Below are 26,726 nucleotides of genomic sequence, written 5' to 3'. Positions count from 1 at the left end.
ATTAAGAATTTAGGGTTTAGATAAAAAAAAATGGGTTGACCCGCAGTTAACCCCACCTAACCCAAATGAAATGAAGGTCATTGATCTAAGGTCGAAAATAACCTTACCATATGTGAGCTGAAAATAAGGGTTGGAAATTTGGATTGTACGGCTGGCTGCGGGCTGGAGCCCTTATTGACAACTCTATTCAATATGCATAAAAACATAATTAAAAACAATAGAAAGCCATCGACAAACGAAGTTTGGTTAGATATTAAATACACAAGATCATACAATACAATCAAATACACTCATGTAGAACAAAACCTATACAATGACACATGAACCCACACAAACTAAACCCTAACCAATAATTGATAAAAGCCTTTGGCACTTGTTTTTTAAGCTAAAAGTTATTTTTAAGCTAAAGTTAAAAAAAGTAACTTTGAAATAAAGTGATGAGTTGTTTGATAATTATATAAAAAATTTAGCTTAAAAGTTGTTCATTTAAAACAAAAAAACACATTTCAAAAAAAATCTGATACAACTTAAAAAAAGTTCATCCCAAGAGCTTTCGATTTTTGGTCTTTTTCTTCATTATAAAAAAAGCTTTTTTTATTTTAAGAGTTTTTGTAAAAATCTGTTTGGCCTAATTTCTACTTATAAAGAGAAATAAAGATAAAAAAAAGACCTTCTAAACCGAGACAAAATATTACATCAATGAATTAAGCATCATATATTTTGCCCATTTCCTTTCATGATCACAACACTCAAAACCCTCCAACAACACTTGAGATCTCTAATGACAAAAAATTCATGCTTGAATACGACTATGGGAACAAAATTTGTGAGAACAAAAGAATAATAAGTGCCTCAATTTTGCTTGTGATGCTTTACATGATCCACATGTGCGCTAACAAACGTTACAATTAGAATGTGCACGACAACTATTTTGTTATTTGGCACTTTTCTTAAAATAAACAATTATTTTCTATTTCAGTATCTTGAAACATTTTCTAAGAAAAAAATGGATTTGATATTATATTCTATTTTTATTCAGAGAATGAAAATTGTGTTTGATAACACAACAAATAATAGAATAAAAAATTATTTCTATTAAGCATAATTTTTTTTCAGATCATCACTTTTCTTTTCATATGGTGTGGTGGTGGTGGTTACAACATGATACTGGTGGCGGTGGTAATGGTAGTGGTGGTGGAAGTAGTGTAGGTGATGGTGATGACTGTAGTGACTGCGGCGAAAGTGATGCATTTAACGTTTTTAAAGTTAACCATACGTTGTAGGAAATTTAATATTAGTAAAATTAGGGAAAAGTTTAAAAACTTTCTCGTGATTTATTCTTTTATTTCTTACCCTCTATGTTTTTTTCTTGTCATTTACTTCTCCTATGATTTTTTTCTATCCAAATCCACCTTTAACACCATTAGTAATTGAACAAATTTATTCATTTTATTCATGTTTTACCTGCATCAAAAACACTAATCTATCATTGAGATTTTGGTCAAAACCATGAAATCATCAAAGGGAGTTTGTTGCTTGGGGACCAAGATCTTTATATAAGATTAATTAGTCACTTTTTTTTTTGGAAATATTTCAATCGATTTATTGCTTCGCAACTAATCCGATTCGGGGCAGGTCCATGATTAAAACTTTAAACTCCTTCCAAATGTGGTACTGGAGAGATTCGAACACATGCTCTCACCCCATCTGCTTAGCTCCCATGCGCCAACTGAGCTACCACTATTTGGTGCATTAATTATTATTATTATTGGTGGGATATGTTAAAATAGGAATAAAATGAATAAATTAGTTCAATTACTAACTATGAAAAAAATCATATTGGTGGGAAGTGATAAGAAAAAAAACTTGGGTTAAGTAACAAAAGAGTAAATCAGAATTTTTTTTTTAAATTTATGAAATTAATATTTCTAATATTGTAAGAGATAAATTTATCTCTTATATACGAGGCACAAGTGAGAAGAATAGAAAAAACGAGTTTCATACACTTTATATATATATATATATATATATAAGGTAGGATCCTTTGTCACCGGTGTCAAATTTCAATTTTGACACCTCATCTCAGAACCGTTAGATAAAAAAAAATCAATGACTCTGATTTGCAAGCATCCGACACCATTAATTTTTTTTGATCTAACGGTTATAAGATGAGGTGTCAAAATTAAAATTTGACACTAATATCAAAGAATACTGCCTCTATATATATATATATATATATATATATATATATATATATATATATATGAGATAAAATTTATGTGCTATGACATGATAAACATTAAACCCAAAATTTATTTACTAGATTTTATGATAAAAAGTTGGATTTTGTTAACATGAAATTTGCGCATAAAAAGTAGTTCGGGTTGAGGATGGCCCGTTTTGAAATGAGAATTGTCGAATCCGATTTCACCCGTGAGGAGGAGTCAGTAGCAGTCGCTATAGTCAGGAGGAACGGGACGCCAAGGTCTAAGTAAAGTAGTATGTATGTATGAACATTTAACACTGTAACCGAACTAAGCTTTGATCTAACTTACTAATTGTTATTTTCATCAATTCTCAATTTACGTTTATTTTGCCAGAAGATGAAGCTCGGAATGGGAATCATTGTCCTCATTTCGCTCGTGCTGCTGTTGGTGTTGTGCGCCCCATTTTCTTCTTCAAAACCCAATGACCCATTCCTCGGAATCGCTCCCGAAGGTTCACCTTGCTTCACAGAATTTATATTATTTTTATTTTTTGACATTTTATAATATTTATTTTATATCTTAAGTTAAAGTAATCGGTGTTAGTTACTCTTTGTTACAGATGACAAGTATTACAAGTCATCAGATGTAATAAGATGTAAAGATGGATCTGGAAAATTCACCAAAGCTCAGCTCAATGATGATTTCTGTGACTGCCATGATGGCACCGATGAACCTGGTTTTTTTATTTTTTATTTTTTACATTCTCTGATTCAAATATATTTTTTTTTTTTCATATTGGATCATAGGTTATTCCTAAAATTTCTTTATTTTTTATTTTATTTTTGCAGGTACATCAGCATGTCCGGGTGGAAAATTCTTTTGCAGGAATTTAGGACATGTTTCTGTTTATCTGTTTTCATCTAGAGTGAATGATGGAATTTGCGGTGAGCAGGATGTTTATATAATTTTTAACTGTTTGTATGATTCCTATTGTGTGTGGTTACTGCTTAAGCTGAAAAATCAAAAACAACGATAGAGAGGAAAAAATTTGAAAGAAGAAAAATGTCCAAACTGGTTAAATATGCATGTTAAAGATCTTATCTGTGCAGATTTAGAAGGATGTCTAAACATTTAGTATAAACTAAACATTTTTGGATCTGTTGTACATGTTTTGGACTTATGGGAGTGCTTTCATTTTATCTTGTTATTCTCATTGGGAATGTTCCAGTCTTTTATAACATAGATATATGGCATAGAGATTAGATATGCTGATGGAGAAAAGCTGGCACTTGATCTAGGTGCAAACTTTTGGGGACATACCAAGATCATTTTAGTTGTGTCTAGAATTTCCACAGCTTTTAAAGTCCCGTCACTGTGTAACAAGTTTGATGAGTATGGTGAGCGCACCTTATGATTTGATCCCCTACTGACATTGTGGATTTGTACAACACCTCTAAAAGTTAAAAATAATTGTTATCTAATAAATTACTAGTCTTTAGCTTGGATTATTTCTAGAGTGTCTTGTGTTCTGTAGCTCTGAAGTGATTTGTTTTACTTTCCTGCCATAATGTGTAGATTGCTGTGATGGAACTGATGAATATGATGGTAAAGTAAAGTGCCCAAATACCTGCTGGGAGGCTGGGAAAGCTGCTCGAAATAAGCTGATGAAAAAGATTGCTACATATCAAGAGGGTGTCAAATTGCGAAAGCAAGAAGTTGAACAAGCTAAATTAGATCTGGCGAAGGATGAGGCAGAACTTTCAAAATTGAAAAGGGAAGAAAGTATACTTAAAGGAATTGTGGAACAGCTGAAGGGTATCACGCTTTTGTTCTACCCTGTTCTTGTGAATGCTATACTTTAGATATATACACTACGTCCATTTTTGGTTAAATGATTTTGATCATAAAAATAATGATCATCCATACAAAGACAAAATGGAAAGACAAAAAAGGAAAGACAATGTGTCAAATGTACTTGCAACTAATTCAAAAATGATATATGCTGTAATAGTTTTATTTTGCATTGGTAGGATCAAGTGAATGTATGGAGAGATCTAGTTAGGAATGCATGACTGCTGTTATTGTTATGTTCAGTTTGAAGTGTTAGATACCTTTATTGGTTTAGCCAAAAAAAACCTTTTAAATGTGTAAATTGAGTATAAATGAGCAAGTGTGTGAGATATTCTGAACCAACTGCTTAATTACACATATGACTCCACCCAACTCCTTTTAATATGTAGGAAGTTGAGGATTTTGCTTTTAGCATTTTTCAACCTCTATAGTTGAGGAGGGGACACTATTTTCCATGTTTTGAAAAGTAAATGTGATAAAACATGTTTGACTATTAAGTTTACAGATTTCATGCTAAGTCATGAAGGATATGGAATTTGATCAGGGAAAAAAAGGAAAATATAATTTTTTTGAAGATTTGTCATCTGCATAGCAATTTTATATCCTATCAATGGAATTCTCTCCTTGACAAATTCCTTTTGTCTCCATTTCAGAGCATAAAGAACAAATAGAGAAGGAAGAGGAGAAGGAGCGTTTACAGAAGGAAAAAGAAGACAAGCAGAAAAAAGAGTCTGAGGAGAAGGCTAATGAAGGAAAGATTAAAGCTGATGAGGAAGATATGGGGCATAAAAATGAAGCTGGAAAGCATTCAGATGTTGAAGACAATACTGTGGCAAGTAATCATGATAAAATTGGAATTCTGGAAGATTCTCCTGCAGATCAGGTTTGATTGTATTTGCCATTTAGGTTGCAGAACTTGATTGTAAACTCAGAATGTGCCATAATGAAGAATTTTATTCTATAACTTTTAAACATGTTAATCTAGTATATAATTGTCAATGTGAGGTGGCACTATATATATATATATATGATTTTCCTGGTCTTTTTTTAACCCTTTAACATCATAGGTGAGCTATGCTCTAATAAATAATAATACCTTGTCATGTATCTTTATGCAATGAACAACCCTACTCTAAATAACATGCAAATATTTTGTTTTTACAAGAAACTGAAGAAAGTGTAATTTTGTTGCTATTAATCTGTTTACCTGTACTTGCAAACAATGATAGAAAATTAACTAATAATGACCATTTTTCACCCATCCTACTCTGAAGCAGATTGCTTCTCTCTACACATTGTTCCTTCACTTGTATGTGTGTGATCATGTAGCACTATCCCATTATGTGGTAAGTGGTTTAGTTATTCTATTTTAACATTTGAAGTTTTCTTATAGGATGAAGCAGTGGACAAGTCAGATGATGTACTTGATAATTATGATGGAGCCACTGATAGTCCTGGAAGTGAAGGATCGTTGCTTAACAAAGTGGAAGAGTTGAATAAAAATTTTGTGAGTTGCAGTTTTTTCTTTTCTTCTGAATTTTTATTAATTGAAGTGGCCTTTCCTACCATGCACATTAGATATAAAACTTGCTGAACATTTTAATTGGTTTTCGCTCAATGTAGAATGCAAAAGATGCTGAGGGAGAACCTGCTGTTAAATCTGAAACTGATTTTAAAGTTGGAAAGAAAGAGTCTTCTGATGAAATCACCAATATGGTATATCCATAGTCCATATTCTCATAGTATGATTGGAGTTTTACTCATGTTTTGTATTCCTCTTATAGTTACATATATCAATTGATTTATACTACTTGATTCACTTTCTTGATATATTACTTCATAAACTGGTGTTGGTAGGCTCTTCCATTCTTGTTGGTTCTTGTCTCATATAGTCATAACTTATCCAGAAAAAAAAAATAGTTTTATGATAATAAATCGCACCAGTACATATCATGAAAAAGAGTTGAAGTGAGACGCTGTGAATCTTTTGATAACAAAGCCATTTTATGGACAAAAGAGTTGCACTTGAATATTTATAGTCATATTTGGATAGTTAGGATATCTTGGATACTACATGAAGGGTTGCAGAATATTTCTGGTGGCAAACAGTTTCACTGCCTTTTTTTCACAGATTTGGATGTAATGGAACACTAGGGAAGTTGTTTCAGATCTAAACATATTGCAGATTTAAAGATGAAACTGAATAGTTGTGATTTGAAACCTCCGTCCTCTTGTGGTGATTCTAGTCCTGATTTCACACGTTGGACATTATCAAGCTTTGTCTTGTTAAAAATTAATGTCATTTTTGGTTAGCTTATTTTAAATATTTTGTTTATGTAACATTTTGGTTACAGGCTCTGAACTCTTTTTTTCTTGGGCCTTGGCTCTGACTACTTTAAATATTTGTATTCTGCAATTTTTATGGCAATACAGTATTTTTCAGGGGCATGACATTACTTTAGCGTGTACTTATTTTAGTCTATTAAGCTGCATTTAATTCTTCCTTACTTTGTCAATATATGTGTTCTAATGTGTTTTGCTACAATAGATGCCACATTACACTTGTGAGAGAAATTATGACTCACTCCATTATCTATCATGATGAGTAGAAGGAATTTATCCACTCGGCCTCAGAGTTCATCATCCTCGGTTGTATAATTCCCCTCACTGAAAATAGACTAACATACATATTCTGCCACCTCCCCATCTTCGTCCTCCTGCATATCCACCCTTAACCTCCCCATCTTCATTTAGTTGCCAATCTTCTACCAAGATCATGATATGTATGGTTTTTTCTGGGCACCTATGCATCAGCGCATACAGTTGACCACATTGAAACATTGCCACTATTCTCTCCGTTTTACGTACAATTGATATGGGAGTTGTTTGGCTCCTCTTTGTATGGTAGGAACGAGCTCCTGGCACTGAAGTTGGATGCTGGATGCACCGGATCTCTATTACCTGCTTGTGAACTCCTGTCTGATGGGGTGTTTGGGCTAGTTGCACTCTTGTTTGGGCTTGTGGATGACTGTTCCTGACCTAAATTGGTTGGACCTACCGGCCTGTCCCAATGTACCCTATTCGGGTCACGAATCCCCCTCTAGATTGATGCCTTAAACTTGACACCAAAGCTCTAAACCGGGAACTTGACCTGCTGATACCCCTGGTTCCATATAGCTCCTCCTCGACTGCTTTAGTAGGTTGATGGTCTTCTTGACGTCATTAGGATCGTGTGTTTGCACCTTACACTTCACCTCCATTTTCAAGTCTCCCAGGAAATACCCTAAAAGTTGTTCTTTGGAAAAGCTGTTCTTTGGAAGTCTCTGTTGCTTGCGCCACCAAGATCTCGAAATATTGGAGATACATGTTGACGGAACCTATTTACTGTAGAGTTGTTAACCTTTCGCACACTTTCCCAAAATCTTCGCATCATTGTCGCTTCCAACCCATCCTAGGTTAAGTTCAACATCTTCCCCCTCAAGAATCAGAATCGATGCACCGCCGTGGCTTCTATGCTGACAAATGCAAGTTGTACCTTTGTTACATGTAATGTATGGTGCACTTCAAAGGACTTCTCCAATCTCCATCCAAGCAATCCACCTCATCGGGTCGTTGCCATCAGAATTTGGTAACTTAACTTTTCTTGCCCTAGTTGGAGACTCATCGCTGATGGACTCTGCCTTACCATCTTGTTGGCTCTCAATTTTCTCCTTCATCATGAACTGGACAGATTGTGGGAAATTTGAGCATCGTCTTCTTCCTCCTCGAGGCTAATACCCTGTTTTTTCATCCACCTGTCCAGCAATGTTGAATGCCCTTGATCTTGTCCATATTTCTCCTAATCTTTGCTACATGTTCATCCAGAGAACGTAATTGCATTCCACACTTGCTGGTCGTCTTCTTCAAGTACTCCACCGAATTCCTCAGAGCTTCAGTTCTCGGTTCCACGTCGTCCTTGAAAAATGAGACCAAGCAGGTTAGACCAATCTTGTTAGTACTCAACAGATTAAGAGTTAATAGACACAAGAAATTGTAGAGAAGAGTGAAAGAATTGTATTGAAAGAACAAAACACAGATAGGAGAGGAGAAGGTATCCTCTCAAGGGTCTTCCTTTCACAATGGAGCCACTGCTCAGTTCTAAGAATGAACAAATCTGGAACTGACTCTCTACTACCCTCTTCCTTTATTTAAACTAGCACCTTGTAACTAACTCTAAGTATCCCTCAACGATCTTAGTACTCCAATTATTTTATCTTTCTTTTCTTGTTTTCTGGCTTCTTCCTCTAGTGTACATCCTAAGGGGGTGTTTGGTAGAGGGATAAATTTTAGAATCCCGGGAAACTGACATTGATAATCCTATTTACTCACCTTTGGTAGAAGGATTATGAAAATTTTCCTGAGAAAATTAGATTTCCAGGATTCCAATTTGTGAAGCAAAATCTCATGTAAAAATACCACCTAGTGCGTGGTATTTTCGGATTCCCACCAGGTGGGAATATTTGTGAAAGTTTTTCGGATAAAATTACCCTCTGTTGTTATCTTCCAAATCCGACAGTGCCACTGAGTCATCTTCACCGAGTTTTATGCCAAGAGCATCAAGTAGCAAAAAAAATGAAAATGGAGGTTCGAAAATAAGCCCAGTAGCTTTGATAGCCGTTATAGTGGGTGATGTTTTGGTCCTTGTCACAATGTCATTGCTTCTATATTGCTACTTCTGGAGAAACTACTCAGTGAAGTTGAAGGAGGGAAAATGGTCAAAGCTTTTTGAGAGTGAAAAGATTGTAAATTCATCGAGTCTGTACCCTGGTCAAGGAGGGTTTGAGAGGGGTCGAATGGTGTTCTTTGAAGGAGAGAAGAGGTTTGAACTGGAGGACTTGCTGAGAGCCTCAGTTCTGTTATGTTGTTTTTTATCGTACTTGAAAAGTCTGAAAGGTGATCTAATTCGTGCTTGAAGAAGTCTGAAAATTGATTTTGTAGAAAACCCAGATGAGTATTTCTATTTTTTATGGTGCTTGAAAAGCCTGGAAGGTGGGTTATAGAGGTTAGTTTTGTAAAATTACCCCACATTCCCAACTATATTTGACAATCAACCACACATGGGATCAGGAATTTTGAGCCAACATTTATGGTAATATTTTGGCCTACCAAACATCTTTTTGGTAACATTTTTGGGAAATTCATTTTTTCAGCATATTCGTGGTAATTATGACATCGGAGAACAAAAAAAAATTTCTTCTACCAAACGTCTCCTAAAGTCTGTGTCATTTTGCTGAGTCTGTTAGGTCCCTTCACATTGTCATTGGCATTGAATGTAATCAAGCTATTAGTCTTGAACTTGGTTATTTCTAACAATGTACTGCATGTTTCATGCCCTTCTGAACTCATATCTTCAGTTCTTACTATATCTCCTGCTTTTAGAAGATTCTTTTCTTTCTTATGTGAACCGATAGATTGCTTGAAGTTATGGGTGACATTTTAGTTCAGAAATATCTTAAACTTTGCAATATTCTTCATTTTGTCTTATCTGCTTGTTCTTTTCTCTTTGTGGGCATCTGTAGGTGAATGATGTATCTGAAAATACTGAGGGGTTATCGAAGGAGGAGTTGGGCCGGCTTGTTGCTTCTCGCTGGACAGGAGAAAATATTGGTAAGCAAAGTGCTGAAGCTGATACCACATTAGACAACGAAAATCAGGAAGATCTTCCAAAGGGGGAAAATAATGAGGAAGATGAAGGCTATGCTTCTGAAACTGATGATGAAAGCCACAAATATGATGAAGATGAAATTGATGACGAATATCGAGAGGACGAGCATGAGGACTTTAGTTCCTCCTACAAATCTGACACTGATAATGAACCAGACTTCTCAGGTTTGTTACATTTATTAATGCAAATTTGCTATCTAAGTTTGGTATATAGTTGGTATATAGTTGGACTTTTGATGAGATAATTTAAATGAGCTCAGATGGTACCACAACGGATAATCCTTCTATGTTAGAGAGAATACAGAAAACTGTACGGAGCATTTTTAAGGCTGTTAATGTATTCCAGACTCCAGTGAATCAGTCAGGTACATATTTAACATTTTATTACCTGTATTTTATATCCAGATAGATATAACATATGCCTTTCTCTTTGGCTTCTTTAGATGCTGCTCGTATACGCAAGGAATATGATGAATCAAGTACCAAGTTGTCTAAAATGCAGTCTAGAATATCGAGTCTGACGCAAAAGCTAAAACAGGATTTCGGTGAGTATGATGCTGGTAACATTTGTCACTATCGTAGCATTTGGATTATGGAGGTTTAAGTTATGGAATCGGCTTGAATAAACTGAAGTGAATCTTGGATACTACAGGTCCAGCGAAGGAGTTTTATTCATTCTATGATCGTTGCTTTGAGGGCAAGCAGAACAAGTACCTTTTCTCTCTACTAGTTTACTTTCTGTTGTATTTGGCATTTTTGTGAATTTGCAAGTTAGATGATCCTGTTCTTCTCACTTTCTGGTGATGGAAATTTTGGTTCAGGTACACTTACAAAGTCTGCCCCTATAAACAGGCTTCTCAGGAGGAGGGCTATTCCACCACCCGTTTGGGGTATGGTTTTGGTAACTAGTTGATAATTTTTGTTAAACTGCTGTTCTCCATTTCTAAAGAATTAAAGCATTGATTGGTGGAAGCAAATAGTTTTTTCCCCTTTTAAGAAGACAAAAATAATTCAGTTTCCTTCTGTGTACAGGCGCTGGGACAAATTTGAGGATTCATACAGAGTAATGGTGTTTTCTAATGGTGATAAATGCTGGAATGGTCCTGATAGGAGTTTGAAGGTATATGTTTTTGAACTTTTGAGATGATATGCAGTCGTTTCTTACTGTTTTGACAAGACTATTTTGTCTCTGTTCAGTCTAAAATGATTAACTTCGATGAGTTAGATTAGATGTATAAGTGTTTGGTAAAGTATAATTAATTTTTTTTTCCCCGTAAAAATATGTTAATAGATAAAGTAGTGCCTAATGGGGCGAACCGGAGCAGTGGTAAAGCTGTTCTTTCATGAATGAAAGGTTATGGGTTCGAATCCAAGAAACAGCCTCTTTACAATTATGCAAGGGTAAGGCTGCGTACAAGGATTACCTCCACCCCACACTCGCTAGTTGGGTTTAACGAGGAGTTTTTTTTTATAGATAAAGTAGTGCCTCCTGGGTTTGGGATGTACTGTCAAGGAGTTCTGGTTGGTGAACCTTTTGCAAAGGTGGGCAAGTCCAATTTTAGTTTCCATACATTCCCATATAATAATAATAATAATAATAATAATAATAATAATAATAATAACTAGTTACTGCAGTTGCCCATGGAAATAAGAACTTTAAAGTTTCACTTTCAGATTTGTGGACCCTCTGTGATTAATGGCTTTGTGTTTTTAACAGGTCAAGCTAAAATGTGGGTTGAAAAATGAGATTGCAGATGTAGATGAACCAAGCCGTTGCGAGTAGGGATTATTGCTATTTTGTTTTAATTTCTGCTTCTATCACCACTCCCCTTCCTTTTTCTCCACATTTTTCTATGGGATGTTTTCTCTTTTTCTCATTGTTGTCTTATCGGTTTCATGGCAGATATGTAGCTTTACTATCTACCCCAGCCCTTTGTCATGAGGAAAAGCTGAAGGTACGTCTCTAATTACGTGATAACAAATGTTGTCCTTACCTCGATATGGTATTAATGATAATTCTGGAACATAACAGGAGTTACAACACAAGCTAGACTTGTTAAATTCGGAACAACCAGAAAACCATGATGAGTTATGAACAACTGGGATGGATTTTAACAGGTAAGTTTACTGGGCAGTGTGATTCCTTTTCTTTCGAGACTTGAGTCCTGAGATGATCAAGTTTTATTTTGAACAGGTAGTACGAAGGTCATCGAGCAACTGAAGTATTGGTGCCCTTAAGTTTTGTATGCTAGATCTTACCCAAGTGTGATATTGGTTGGGGTTAGGGAGGGGCTAGGTAAGGAACGGGTTTGACTTGGGTTTGGTAATCCTCATTTATGGCTGGTCCGAGTTGGTAACATTCTATTATGACTAATCCCATCCCACATTTTTCTTTTATTGAACTAACATTTACTACCTGGTCTCTGTGACTCCCCTTGAAATTGAACATTTCATTACAAAGGATGGATCTTTATACTAAGCAAAATACTAGACAGCGGGAAATTCTGAAGTCAAAATTTTTGTTAGAATGAGTTGACATTGGATTTTTAGATGGATAAGTGGTTCCGAGTTCCGACAACCATAATTACTCATATAGTATAATCTTGTGATTTGGAATTTACATATTTTGTTGAGGAATAGTAGTAACTTATTTGGCACTCTTTTTTCATCACTATTATTAGGTGAAATATTGTGTTAGTCTCACTAAATAACTTAGAGTACTCTCTGTATTAATAAGACTAACATGGAATTTCACTTAATAATAAGAGTGTTGAAAAGAGTGTCAACCATTTGTGTTGGTGGAGTTTTTCTGTTTTGTTTGCATGGTTTAACGAGGAGACTTTGAGGTTTAATGTTTATGCAACAAGAAATTCGCTAGAGAAGAGAAACTAAAGGATAAAATATTCTGTTTAAAAAAAAGAGACAGCGTGGATCAAAGCATATCAATATCTCTTGATATTTAATATAAGTATGTAAAATAGCAATTATTCGAGTATTACAAAGCAATGAAGAGGAACTCCATAGTTTTTTTTTTCTAAATAGAAGGTAATGTTGAGAAATTAATTGTTTTATTTTGTAATTCTGGATCATTCTCAAGTGCCGCCCGTCCATCTATATCTTCGTTGCTAAGTAAATCAAATCAAGATCGTCATTTGGAGAACGAGTTCAGTACGTAAGTTGTGCTGCATTGACATCCCACCGGAATGCACGATTATAAGCTTCTCAATGAGTTGAGAGGGAAAAAATTTTGGTGCTCGAGGCATATGCAGTCTTTCGATTTAGGGGATGATATTTGAACAAAATTTTATCATTTTTTCTCTCTCCTCTCTTCTTAGTAGTTGTTTGATTTTGATTGGTTCGTACTATTGAATTAATGATGATTCAGGACTATTAAAATTTCTCTCGTTGGAGAGGTTGGCTTGAAGTTCTAGCTCAATAATTATGAAATGGATTTGATCAACCATGTGTGAGCTATTTGAGTCTCATACCAAACCTAGTTGATATTGTTATGGTATGAAGAATCTGATATCATTGAATTATGCAGAAGAAGCAGTGCTGATACAAATACACATACTAGTTCACTCACACCCACGTGTGTAGACAAAGACAACTGACTGAAACTACAGGCTACTGGTATAACAGAAATAACAAACTAACTAAATATACACACGTGCAGAAAATAAGAGAATCTAAGCCAAGCCACTGGTATTGGTGTAATAGATATCAATGACATAATGTAATACATTGTCTTTGCTCGCACTTAAAAAATCTTACCGAAGTTTCATGAAATATATATATATATATATATATATATATATATATATATATATATATATATATATATGGAAAGAGATCATTTGACTCGTAAAATTTATAAATCTTAGTCTGGAGTCTCAGCCCTTGATTTTCATTCAACCAATAATTATAGTTTAGGAAGTCATATTAATTAATTATTAATTATGTTATAAATGACAACCGTTGATTTTCGTCCATCAACGATTAAGATGAAGAGTAAGACTTTATATATATATATATATATATTAAAAAAAACTTAGCATAAGCCTTGGCTCATATAGCCAGGATTTCAATAATTTTTTTTTTAAAATGTTGCCTTAATTATTGGATTACTGCCATAAATAACAATAATGGGGTGAAAATTACACAGATGAATTTTTAATATAGTTTTACAAAATAAAAATGATTCATGAATCTTTCACTTATATTTTTAACCCAACAAGCCCATTCCAATCGGTGCTGGTCCTAATGGTTAAAAATGTCTTGGGTAGAACTTTACCTTTGCCTTTTGGTTCACTTTTAAATTCAATAAAAGATGGGCAATGTACAATCTCATCTAGTGCTAAGAAATTTTATTTAAGTATTTATTAAACTCTTTGTTTCATGTAAAACAATCAATTTAATTCAAAAAGCTTAAGTTATTAAATAAATGATTTTTACATTTATATTATATTATAAAATTATTTTTGTAACCTTAAAAGAATATCATTTTGAGATTGAGAAAAAAATATTTTTGTAATATTAATTTATTTTAGGCTATATTAATCTCTGTGATGATAAATTTCCTCCCGGAGGTCATAAGGGATAACTTAATAAACCCTGTTTTTAAACCCAACAAAACGATTTAACTCAACTAATTAACCGCAAACAAAAAATGATTAATTAAATTAATTTAAGGTTCTGATGTTTATCATTTTAAATGACATAAGTTATGTCATTTTAAGAGAAAGATAGACACAAAAAATAAAAATCATAAAAAAAAAGTGGGTGATTTTTTTTAATTAAATTCTAAATAAAAATATAATTTCTTATGTCTATATCTCTCTTGAATGACATAATTTTATTTCATTTTAAAAATGAGAGATACTTCTCTCTTAATCTAATACGTGAAATGAAAAACATGTTGGGAAGTGATAGGCCGTATGGTTAATTTTCCCAACAATAAAATACCGGTGGATGGGAGTTAAAGGACAGTGAGGAACTGCACTAACTCACCCACACGACTGTGATACGCGCAAAACCCAGTTGCTACCAATATTGATTGATGAAAATAGGTAAGATTTCAAAAAAAAAAAAAAAAAACCCCAATTTCACTGTGCTTGCTTACTATGTGTTGTGCTGATTCCCTTCTTGTTTTCAATTTTAATGCGCGTAATTTCAGTTTCAGCTTTGCAAAATTGTTCATATAGAATTGAATAATCTTCAATACTGCAAAAATATGGTGTGTGTTGTTATGTTGTAGCTGCCCTTGCTTCTATAATTCTCAGCTGTTTGGTTTGTTATGTTATGTATAGATATTATATAATGACTTGGAAAGGGGAAGATTGTTTCTCTTATTCACCAGCATATATATATATATTCTTGATGGCTGTACCAGAATCAGGGAAAATTAGGATTAATGTGAACTTCAGAGAGTAAAATACAAGGTTAATAATACTCCATCCGATTCAAAATAATTCTCACTTCAAAAGTTTTAGTTTGTTTCAAATTGTTTGTCACTCTAGAAATCAAGAAAACATTAATATTTTCTTTTCAATTTTATCCTAGTCTCTTGTAGTTGAAATGAGAGAGAAAGCATTAAGGGAATGAAAGCCTAATTTTGTCAAATGTAGTTATATTTTTATGAAAATTAGGGTATTTAGTTGCTTTCTTAATCCCTGTGAAAGATCTTAAATGACAATTATTTAATGCACACTTTGCGTTTAAGAATTACAGGCAATGTTGTCCATAAAGTAGTTTTTTTCTTAAAACAGACTAAGCAATAAGTGTTCATAGCAAGTTATGTTGGTGAGGCCAACATCCTCCTTTGGTAAGACTCGGTGTAAGTTGGAATCAGATCGAACCTTGATGCTTGGGTTGGTAAGGGTAAGTAAAAAGAGTTGCACCTTTTAGTGTAAGCGCCCAATCCAACTGTTTAGGGATTAAGTAACCATTTGTCCATTTTGCCCTTTAGTGTAGAACTGTAAATAAAATTTGTTTGGGTTTTCTTTAAAGGTATCCCAGTGCGTGAGGCTCCCACCATTGTGGGGTCTGGAGAGACTTAGATGTATATATGAGCCTTCCAAACCTTCCCTTTATTTTCCATTAAGCACTCATGCATTTTTTTAGTTAATGAGCCTCTATTTTATTTGCTGGAGGCAGTATTCTTTTTTTTATTATCTTTTTGTCAAAAAATAAAAACCCTTCTTTTCCTCCTATATGTTGTTTGTCTATTGTTAAGACTTGCAATATTGATATTGGCTCCATCTTCTGTTACTGTCCTTTCATGCAATATTATTGGCTTTTCAATTGTCATTCAATCCTATAAAGTACAGACTCACCATTTTGTAGTGCTGTGAATGTCTGCATGTCGTACACCTTCGTACATGTCCATTTTTTAAAATTTGCCTCCTACATGACTAAGAAACGACTGGACACTGTCATTTAAATTTGGAAAAAAAAAACGCACACACTGTCTCCATTTTGCACAATTCACCCACAATAAATTTTCTTTTTAGGTTACTTTTTGACTTAGGATTTTCACTTTTGTGCAAACTTGAAAGATGGACAAGCCAGTGAATTACAGTAACTTTTTCTTTAACTTGAATCTATTCATTTCTTTGTCAATTTGTATAGACTGGTTCTTAACAGGATTGATGCAAATGACTTGTTGCATATTCGTAGTTCTCACACTACTCTGTCTACAGATATGTGTGTTGTGTGTGGGTCTAGTTCAGAAGCAGTACTTCTCTTTGTTCTTGCATTGTAAGGTGCTCATTTTCCCTTGGGACAACCTTTTGAGGTTTTGGTGAGCTTTGGTTGTGTGTGTATGTCCTTCTGCGGAACAGTTTCTGATGGCTCATTTAAAGGTTTTGATAAAAGATATTAGGCTAAAGTTTTGTGGCAGTATGTGGTTGATACAGTCCTTTTGTGAATTCGCTTGGAGCTGAATGGTTGCATCTTTAAGGTGTCTTTTTTCCAATTGACTTGTTTGGGGATATGATTATGTTTTTGGGCATCTGGAGTTTTGCTCAGCTGTTTCAAAGGAGTTGATATTGTTGGGAAATTCGTTCCCTCAAACTCCAATGTCAAGCGGGTCCAAGGGAAGCCCGTGGCGGGGGGCCACCACCAATGAGCTAAGGCTACACCAACCGTAGCAAGTGGATCCGACACCATGTCTCAACCCAAAACCTTAAGGCATTGGGTTCATGGGTCCTTTCACTTATATACTCTTCACTTAGCTCATTACCAACCAATGTGGGACTCATCACATATGCTCCCCCTCAACCGAGTACCCGAAGCGCAAAGTACTCGACCCGCCTCCTAGCCAATCACTAGGCTAGCTCGAGCCCAAACCGGCTCTGATACCACTGTTGGGAAATTCGTTCCCTCAAACTCCAATGTCAAGCGGGTCCAAGGGAAGCCCGTAGCGGGGGGCCACCACCAATGAGCTAAGGCTACACCAACCGTAGCAAGTGGATCCGACACCATGTCTCAACCCAAAACCTTAAGGCATTGGGTTCATGGGTCCTTTCACTTATATGCTCTTCACTTAGCTCATTACCAACCAATGTGGGACTCATCACACTTGCTTGAATATCTCAACAGATATTGCTGATATGCAGACAGATTGAGCAGCCTTGTTTCACTCTAGTTTATTGTTATTCTTATTCCTTATTCCAGTTTTTTTTCTTTTTAGGAGGATATCTTAGCTGCTCCCTATTTGTACTTTCCCACTTTTCTCTCTTAACAAATTTTCCTTATCAATACAAAATGTTTGTTATGCATTTATTGCAAAATGCTGTACATGGTATAATGGTAGCCTCTTTTTTTGTTGTGCTGTATTCTTTTGGTTTTTCTTTTAGATGGAAGAAGTTTGTCTGAATAGTGAGCCGCTTTTTGATGAAAACGATGAGTTTGATGTTGAGAGGAACTCTTCTGTAGCAGAACAGGATCCTGAATCTTTAAACTCACAATCAAGGAACTCACCACTTCCAACTGTGGGTTTGGAATTTGATTCCTTTGATGAAGTTTACAACTTTTACAATATCTATGCTAAGGAAGAAGGCTTTGGCATCAGAGTGAGCAATTCATGGTTTAGATCAAAGAGAAAAGAGCGCTATAGAGCAAAACTAAGCTGCAGTAGTGCTGGTTTCAAGAAAAAGAGCAGGGCCAATAATCCAAGAGCAGAAACAAGAACTGGTTGTCCTGCAATGATAGTGATTAGAATGGTTGACTCCAAGAGATGGAGGATAGTGGAAGTTGAGCTTCAACACAACCATCAAGTGAGTCCACAGAGCAAACGGTTCTACAAATCACATAAGAAAATGATCCTTGCTGCCAGAGAATCACAACCGCTGCCAGAGCCTATAGCAGAAGTACACACCATCAAGTTGTATCGAACAACTGTCATGGATGTTGGTTATAATAATGATTACTCAAATTTTGAAGAAAGTCATGACACCAATTTTGATAACTTTAAATATTTGGAACTTGGAGAAGGGGATGCCAATGCTATATATAATTATTTTTGCAGAATGAAGTTGACCTGTCCAAATTTCTTTTACTTGTTTGATATTGATGATGACGGGCATCTAAAAAATGTGTTCTGGGCGGATTCCAGGTCAAGGGTTGCTCATAATTACTTTAATGATACTGTTACTATAGACACAACTTGTTTAGCAAACAAATATGAGATCCCTTTGATATCATTTGTTGGTGTTAACCATCATGGACATTCTGTATTATTGGGCTGTGGCTTCCTTGGACATGAATCAGTGGATTATTTTGTCTGGATATTCAAGGCATGGCTTAAATGTATGCTTGGTCGTCCTCCACATGTTGTTATTACTGACCAGTGCAAGCCCTTGCAAATTGCAGTTGCTCAGGTCTTCCCTCATGCTCGCCATTGTTATTCTTTGCAGTATATTATGCTAAGAGTTCCAGAAAAGTTGGGTGGGTTGCAAGGATATGAAGCTATCAGAAGAAAGCTGTATAATGCTGTCTATGAGTCATTAAAGATAGTTGAGTTTGAAACTTCTTGGACTGATGTGATTAAATGTTATGGACTGGGAGATAACAAGTGGCTTCAGACACTGTATAAAGATAGGCATCTATGGGTTCCGGTTTACCTAAAAGATACTTTTTTTATAGGACTGATCCCAACTAAAGAAAACGAGGGGTTGACTGCATTTTTTGATGGATATGTGCATAAACATACATCCTTTAAGGAATTTCTTGACAAGTATGACCTAGCTCTGCACAGAAAACACTTGAAAGAAGCCATGGCAGATTTGGAGTCTAGAAAATTAAGCTTTGAATTGAATACTAGATGTAATTTTGAGGTGCAGCTTTCAAAGGTGTATACAAAAGAAATCTTTAAAAAGTTTCAGTCTGAGGTTGAAGGCATGTACTCTTGCTTCAACACAAGACAGGTAAATGTTAATGGATCTATAATAACATACATTGTGAAAGAAAGAGTTGAAGTTGAGGGAAATCAGAAGGGAGTTAAAAGTTTTGAAGTTTTATATGAGACTAATGAATTGGATATTCGTTGCATTTGCAGTTTGTTCAACTACAAAGGATATCTATGTAGACATGCACTGAATGTTCTCAATTATAATGGTGTTGAGGAAATCCCATCTCGGTACATCCTGCAACGTTGGATGAGAGATTTCAAGCTAAGGTTTAATCAATACCATGTCTCTGGTAATATTGATACGGACAACCCTGCATCCTTGTATTCTCATCTGTTTAACAATGCTCTTCCAGTATTAGAAGTAGGGGCACAGTCACAGGAGCATTATATGATTGCTTTAAAAGAATTGGAGGAGTTGTTGGACAAGTTTGATATATTGGATAATAACTCATTGTGAACACTTAATACAAGATCCCCATTCCCCAGTTATAATAATGATGCTACTTCTAATTAACTGTTTATATTCTCTCTCTCTCTCTCTCTCTCGTGTGGCTGGTTTATTCACAAAAATTTGTGCTACTGGTGGATGTATAAAATGAAATGCCAGGGCCCAGAGCCAATTGCATAAACAGTGACATATATTTTTGTAATGATTCGGTCTGTGTTGTAACTAATTCACAAGCAAATATTCTAGAGCATTTCGCCTTCCCTTAAATTGTACCAGGCATTATTATAATCATCAACCTTTTTAACTTTCATTCTGTGTATATACAACCTGCATGAAGGTATCCTTTGGGGCCCTATTTACCTTGTGTATTAAAAATTTAACTTCTTTTTAGAAGAATGGGGTGGGAGTGTATAAAATTTACCCCATTTATTTAGAACTCCTGATGCCACGTAATAAATTAATTTTCCCAAAAGTTTAAATTGTTATCAGAGTTTAAAGTTTCAAAAATTATTTTAAATAACTTTATTTAATGTTCCTATAATACATACAAAAAGTAAAAAAGATGTGTGGGCTTATCTTTTTTTTTTTTTCTCTCTTCTCTTCAATAGATCCATGTGGATACCACACATTTTTTTGTGTGTATTTTGATGAACATTAGATAAAGTTATCTAAAGTAATTTTAGAAACTTTAAATCCAAAAATATAACTTTATTTCTCAATTTGTCTCGTGTCTCACACTATATATCAATTTATAACTGTTTGATCAAAGTTTGACCCGCACTTAGTTGAGTAAATGAGTTACTTACTCGAGTAAATGACTCATCAAGGATTATGATTTGGTTAAATAGGGATAAATTGTTATATAGTTTAAGAAGAGGGATAAATTGGTCTATAATTTGAAAAAATAAACAAAATGATAAAATTGTCTTAATATTTAAAGAAAACATCAATCTCAACAACAATACCTTTATTCCAAACCAATATAATTGATGAATTTTAAAAAAGAAAAAAAATTAAAAAATATGAAAGAAAATTAAATAAGAGAAAAATTAAATAAAACTAAAAAATAAATTAGAAAGAAAGATAGATAAATAAATAGTTAAATAAATAAATATGGGGAACAAGAATTTAAAAGGACAAGGTTCTTGGCAATTCCCTATTTCTGATTGCATAAAGGTGAATACGAATAGAGCTCTGTGTGGAAATCCTGGTCTTGCTACTTGTGGGGAAATTATTCGTGATAATCAAGGTAGATGGCTGGGTGGTTTTGCTTTTAAATTAAGAACATGTTCTTCTTTTAAGGTTGAACTGTGGGGAGTTTTGCGGGATCTAGAGATGGCATGGAATGTTGGGTTCCGTAATGTTATGATTGCAAGTGATTCATCTAGTGCGGTTATTGTGCTCACCGGGCGTGGTGTAGCAGTCCGTGAAAATCAGTTGATTTCTCGCATATGGACATAGTTGGGAAAGAGTTGGTCTATTATTATTCAACACACTTTAAGGGAAGCAAATTCTTGTGCAGGTTGGTTAGCAAATTTTATTATTGATCATGGTAATCAAGAAGATCAGTTGGTGTGGGGGGATCCTCCTCCTGGTATAATTTCGCTTCTTTATGCTGATATGGGAAGATCACGTGTCGTAGTTTGTAATTCGTAGTTTTCTTTTGTTTATTTCCTTTGTTGCTTTGGGGCTTAGTCCTCCTTTTCTCTACCAAAAAAAAAAAAGGACAAGGTTTTATCTCTCCGTACTACTAATTATTTTTCTCTCCTAAAAGACACCATCCTCCAATCTAGTTTTCACTTGTTTTATTACTTTCTCCCAATTAAATTTATGTTGATTTTTCTTCTTTTGTGTCATGCAACTTTTGTTCTCACAAGAATATAAAGGGTCTTTGAACAGTTTGTCTTATTTGCCACGGGTACAATATTCATCTGAGCTCGAGTATCTTTATTTCTTATCTTATATTCTATATAAAACATACTCCCTATATAAGAACGTTTAAATTAGCCAATTGCAATTGCTTAAGAGCTAGAAGGTTTGTTTGTTTGTTTTTTTATTTAACATAATTGATATCAATTTGATGAAATTTGTAATATGATATTAGGGAAAAAGAAGTTTAATGTAGTAGAAAATTTCTAATATCAAGTTATAGATACAACAAGTATGATGTTCATCTATTAAAAAAAAAAACAAAAAACAAAAAAGAGCATCATACGTTTTTATGATATGTGTAGAAAGAATTCTTCCTCAAGTATATTAAGCAAATTTTTTTATTTTTATTGTTTGACGAGTATATTGTGCTATCTTTATAGAAAGATTATTTTTAACCTAAAAAAGAAATTCCAAAAAAATAGGAGACCAAGTATAAGGCAGCGACCAATCACAGACAGCATATATAGGTCACAACCTCGTTCCTTTGTGCATTTGTTTTAAGAGGAAGTTGCTTCGTTGAATCGTGAACCAGTGTCAGTGACAGAAGTTGTTGACCAAAGATTTGCGATTGCGATGGCGATGGCGATGGCGATGACAGTGGCAGAGAAGAAGCCTAAAACAAAAATCGTATGCACACTTGGACCGGCATCGAGGTCTGTGCCGATGATCGAGAAGCTTCTAGAAGCAGGCATGAACGTTGCTCGCTTTAACTTCTCTCATGGTTCCCATGAATACCATCAGGAAACCCTCGACAACCTTAGGGCCGCCATGGAAAACACTGGTATTCTCTGCGCCGTCATGCTCGACACTAAGGTATGAACAAAGTTTCTTTCATTTTCTTATTTCATTTTTATTCTTATCCCCATTTTATTTATTTATTTCATATATCTTACTACATATCAAGTGAGTGTATAAGAAATGATAGCTTGAGCATTCAGTTTTATCATAGATGATTAAAAATAAATATAAATAAAACTAATCTTAAATTATGAAGATTAATTACTGTGATTCCTATCTCGCGTTTAATGCTGGTGTGAATCCAAGGCATTGCTGATGATGGACTTCATAAAGTGAACCAAACATTGTCAAATTCCTTTGTTTTACTACAGATGTGATGGCTTGTAATAGTTCGTCAAGTTATTTTCCAATTAGGTTTGCATCTAAGTTTTACTTTGAGTCCTTAATACATGGTGTGTTCTAAGGATTTTGTGTGTTGTTACTATATGTGTGAAGGCGTGTAATGACAAATCAAGTTATTTTCTAATTACAACAGATTTCCGCTAAGGTTCTGCATAGAGTCCTTATCTTTTTGTCCTGGTTATGGATGAGCTAACAAAAGATATCCAAATGAGGTGTCATGGTATATGTTATTTGCAGATGATATTGTGTTTGTTGATGAGATTAGATCTGGTGTTTTGGTGTTAACGCTAAACTGGAATTATGGAGAAGAATGTTGGAGTCTAAAGGATTTATGTTAAGTTGAAGTAAGACCGAATACATGGAGGGTGAGTTCGCCATGAAAAGAGGAGCAAATGAAGAATTCGTGAGTATACTAGGACATGATGTATTCAAGGAAGATGCATTTAGATATCTGAGATCAGTCTTGCAAAGGGAGGTGGGGGAATTGGGGAGATATTGATGATATGTAAACTCTAGAATCAGAACAGGTTGGTTGGAATGGCACAGTGCATTGGGATTTATGTGTGATCACAAAATTTCTCCTAGGCTAAAAGAAAACTTTTATAGAACCACAATAAGGTTTGGAATACTATACAGAGTTGAATATTGACCGACACAAAAGCAATGTGAGCATTAGATTGGAGTAGCAAGAATGAGGATATTAAGGTGAATGTATGGCCATACAAGGATGAATAAGGTAAGAAATGAAGAAATTCGAGGAAAAGTTGGATTAGTACTGGTGGAAGTAAAGATGAAAAAATATAGGTTGAGATAGTTTAGGCATATTCCAATAAGATCCCTCCGATTTTTGTTATCAAGAGCATAACATAAAATAGTAAAACAAGATTTAATATAGTGGGAAATAGATTGACGATCAGTTTGTTTTAAGATGGGGTGGGAAGAAAGCTATTAGTACGGTGGAGGAGTATATTCTTTCTATGTTTTTATTTATCATATCATATTTTATATATATATATATATATATATATATATATATATATATATATATATAATCTTTCTTTTATTTGAAATCGTCAACGGCTGACCCAACTAGTTTTAGATAAAAGTGATGTTGATATATATCGTCAATCATGACGAAAACTACAAGCCAAACATATTGTGATTGCTATCTTGCATTTTAACAGAAATGAACCCAACATTGTCAAATTCCTACCTTATGTATCTATCTTTCATTTTACGTATGCATGTATCTACATTGCTGCAGGGGCCTGAGATTAGAACTGGATTTCTCAAGGATGGCAAGCCTATCCAACTTAAACAAGGTAAGGAGATAACAATTTCCACTGACTATAGCATAAAGGGAGATGAGAATATGATCTGTATGAGCTACAAAAAGTTGGCTGAGGATGTGAAGCCTGGGAGTGTCATACTGTGCGCGGATGGCACCATCTCATTTTCGGTTTTGTCATGTGACAAAAAATTGGGTATGGTTCGATGCCGCTGTGAGAACTCTGCCGTTCTTGGTGAGAGAAAGAATGTTAATCTGCCTGGAGTAGTAGTGGATCTCCCAACTTTGACTGACAAAGACAAGGAAGATATCTTGGTCTGGGGCGTTCCCAATAAAATTGACATGATTGCTCTTTCTTTTGTCCGGAAAGGTTCTGACCTGGTGGAAGTTCGCAAACTGCTGGGAAACCACGCTAAGAACATTCTTCTCATGTCAAAGGTATGTTATGTGGTGGTGTTCTCTTTATGGAAAAAAGATGAGTGGTTTTGGAGCTGCTTAAAAAATGTGTTAAGTGTTCTGAATCAGTTATGATTAATGTGTGTTTATTGAATATCATCTAACAAATTTGTGATTTTCTTTAAAGAGACGTATTTCTACTGACATTTGCTATCTCTAATACATGGTATATTTAATTACTTGTTGCTGGTCATTTATTCTGTCCGCTACTTCAAATGTTCATGGCAGGTTGAAAACCAAGAAGGGGTTGCAAATTTTGATGAAATCCTTGCAAATTCAGATGCATTTATGGTGGCACGTGGTGACCTTGGAATGGAAATTCCAATAGAGAAGATATTTCTTGCACAGAAAGTGATGATATACAAGTGCAACATCCAAGGAAAACCAGTTGTTACTGCGACCCAGATGTTGGAGTCAATGATCAAATCTCCCAGGCCAACCAGAGCTGAAGCTACTGATGTTGCCAATGCAGTTCTGGATGGCACAGATTGTGTGATGCTTAGTGGTGAGACGGCTGCCGGAGCTTATCCAGAACTTGCTGTTCGAACGATGGCTAAAATATGCATTGAAGCCGAGAGCACCCTTGACTATGGAGATGTATTTAAAAGGGTGATGGAGCACTCGCCAGTACCAATGAGTCCATTGGAGAGTTTAGCTTCTTCTGCTGTTAGAACAGCCAACTCAGCTAGAGCAGCTCTTATATTGGTTTTAACTAGAGGAGGGAGCACTGCAAAATTAGTGGCTAAATACAGGCCAGGCATGCCAATTCTTTCTGTTGTTGTTCCTGAGATTAAGACTGATACATTTGATTGGTCATGCAGTGATGAGGCCCCTGCGAGACATAGCCTGATATTCCGTGGGTTGGTTCCAGTATTGAGTGCAGCTTCTGCTAGAGCTTCTCATGCAGAAACAACTGAAGAAGCATTAGAATTCGCCATTCAACATGCCAAGGCAAAGGGTCTCTGCAATAATGGGGATTCTGTTGTGGCTCTGCATCGTGTGGGCACTGCATCTATCATCAAAATCGTAACAGTGAAATGATCACCCATTTAAAGGAGTTCTTCAGCTTCTTTTGGCAAATTTTTAAGATGGTGCCAATGAGGTCTCATAATACCTCTTTCAATCTATATTGCATGCAAAACTTCAATTCGAAGCATTTATAAGGGTGGGTTTTTTTACTTATCTATCACTGTTTCTTTTATATATTTTCCTGATTGGTTATCACTGTGGCGAGTGACGACCTCTTTTCCTTTGTTAAGATTATGTATGTGGCTTTTGGTAAACCGAAAAACTCGCCGACTTCTGGATTTTGAATTTTTTACTCTCTAAAGTTTTTGGTGTACTCTTATATCTGTTTTGATTGAGAAGTGTATGGTATAAATTTGAAATTTGATGATCCGATCTTTACATTTTTTTAATAAAATAAAAGCATATAATTAGACAATCATGGATTTGTTAAAATATACGCCATTGATTAATTCTTATGACTTGGTGCTAATAGCGTTTTATCAGTTTTTTAAAATGCACCTTGTTATCAAAGAATCCAAATTCCGTAAAAAGTGCTGAAAAAAGTAAACACGAGCAATAGAAAAGTTTATACAAAAGTTACCATGAGAAGCAATTGCAAGCGGGCAGGCTGGAAATGAACCGAGTTAAAGTTCAATGTGACTCAACTTGATATTATACGATTCAGTTCAGAACTTGACTCAGTTCCATGTGAAACATTTTTTGCAGTTCTAGATTAAGTTCACAACTTACAAGCGATTCAGTTCAGTTCATCAATTTGAACTACATGAACCAAGCTAGTTCAGGAACCTGGTTCACTAGCTTCCCAATTGTAAAAGCCAAAAATGTCAACTCTTTTTTCTCTACTTCCAGGCTCTGCCTGAGAAAGTAAACATTTTGATCTTGTTTTAAGCAACAAAAAATGTCGCCCATAAGAGGCTCAAAAAGAACGACATTGCAAGGGACCTCCTCATTACTTTTGTAGCTGTAATACCTGGATGTTTAACCTAATCTTCATTGTTAGTCTTGTTAAGCAGCAATGGTAACAAAAAAAATGTGAACTGAGTAATAACACAACAATTTAGTAATCAGAGCTCAAAGCAAGGAAGCATGTCGCCTAAGTTATAACTATTATTACACAAAACTTGAAGCAATAAAATAAAGATTCAAATCTTTAGTAGCTACAGAACACCATCAAATATCAAATATCAAATATCCCTGATAACGAAATCCACCATGAAATATCAAGTTTGGGTTCGTTGATCTAAATTTTATATCTTTATT

General features: G+C 34.9%; 3 protein-coding genes across 4 annotated transcripts; all 3 read left to right on the top strand.

Annotated features, from left to right (window-relative positions):
- Nucleotides 1-2,443: 2,443 nt before the first annotated feature.
- Nucleotides 2,444-12,331, top strand: LOC133304348 (glucosidase 2 subunit beta). Its single transcript, XM_061504371.1, has 18 exons — nt 2,444-2,507; nt 2,601-2,718; nt 2,827-2,943; nt 3,056-3,151; nt 3,783-4,022; nt 4,712-4,941; nt 5,452-5,565; nt 5,682-5,774; nt 9,617-9,926; nt 10,022-10,126; nt 10,205-10,306; nt 10,414-10,471; nt 10,583-10,651; nt 10,794-10,881; nt 11,479-11,540; nt 11,665-11,716; nt 11,794-11,879; nt 11,956-12,331. Exons 1-17 carry the CDS (start codon nt 2,502-2,504, stop codon nt 11,854-11,856), a joined length of 1,923 nt encoding a protein of 640 aa, XP_061360355.1. The 5' UTR covers nt 2,444-2,501; the 3' UTR covers nt 11,857-11,879; nt 11,956-12,331.
- A 2,366-nt stretch (nt 12,332-14,697) lies between these two features.
- LOC133304358 (protein FAR1-RELATED SEQUENCE 6-like) lies at nt 14,698-19,771 on the top strand. Of its 2 annotated transcripts, XM_061504386.1 has the most exons (3): nt 14,698-14,830; nt 17,621-19,189; nt 19,321-19,482. In XM_061504386.1, the coding sequence occupies exons 2-3, from the start codon at nt 17,621-17,623 to the stop codon at nt 19,348-19,350; spliced, it is 1,599 nt and encodes a 532-aa protein (XP_061360370.1). In that variant the 5' UTR covers nt 14,698-14,830; the 3' UTR covers nt 19,351-19,482. The 2 variants fall into 2 exon arrangements, with proteins under 2 accessions (XP_061360370.1, XP_061360369.1); XM_061504385.1 differs by having other exon boundaries at nt 17,621-19,771.
- A 2,289-nt stretch (nt 19,772-22,060) lies between these two features.
- Nucleotides 22,061-25,774, top strand: LOC133304343 (pyruvate kinase, cytosolic isozyme). Its single transcript, XM_061504358.1, has 3 exons — nt 22,061-22,366; nt 23,958-24,419; nt 24,666-25,774. Exons 1-3 carry the CDS (start codon nt 22,127-22,129, stop codon nt 25,476-25,478), a joined length of 1,515 nt encoding a protein of 504 aa, XP_061360342.1. The 5' UTR covers nt 22,061-22,126; the 3' UTR covers nt 25,479-25,774.
- Nucleotides 25,775-26,726: the final 952 nt, after the last annotated feature.

The sequence above is a fragment of the Gastrolobium bilobum genome, unplaced genomic scaffold (assembly GCF_033153095.1).
Source record: "Gastrolobium bilobum isolate Gb01-03AN ecotype WA unplaced genomic scaffold, APGP_CSIRO_Gbil_v1 utg10043, whole genome shotgun sequence".
NCBI classification, from domain to species: Eukaryota; Viridiplantae; Streptophyta; class Magnoliopsida; order Fabales; family Fabaceae; genus Gastrolobium; species Gastrolobium bilobum.
This window is presented reverse-complemented; position numbering and strand designations above follow the sequence as displayed.

Coding starts and splice junctions, on each gene's coding strand:
- LOC133304358 (XM_061504385.1), top strand. CDS start 17,621: ATGGAAGAAGTTTGTCTGAATAGTGAGCCGCTTTTTGATGAAAACGAT.
- LOC133304343 (XM_061504358.1), top strand. CDS start 22,127: ATGGCGATGGCGATGGCGATGACAGTGGCAGAGAAGAAGCCTAAAACA. Junction 22,367..23,957: donor CCGTCATGCTCGACACTAAG/GTATGAACAAAG, acceptor ACATTGCTGCAG/GGGCCTGAGATTAGAACTGG. Junction 24,420..24,665: donor ACATTCTTCTCATGTCAAAG/GTATGTTATGTG, acceptor TGTTCATGGCAG/GTTGAAAACCAAGAAGGGGT.
- LOC133304348 (XM_061504371.1), top strand. Junction 5,566..5,681: donor AAGAGTTGAATAAAAATTTT/GTGAGTTGCAGT, acceptor CGCTCAATGTAG/AATGCAAAAGATGCTGAGGG. Junction 5,775..9,616: donor CTGATGAAATCACCAATATG/GTATATCCATAG, acceptor GGGCATCTGTAG/GTGAATGATGTATCTGAAAA.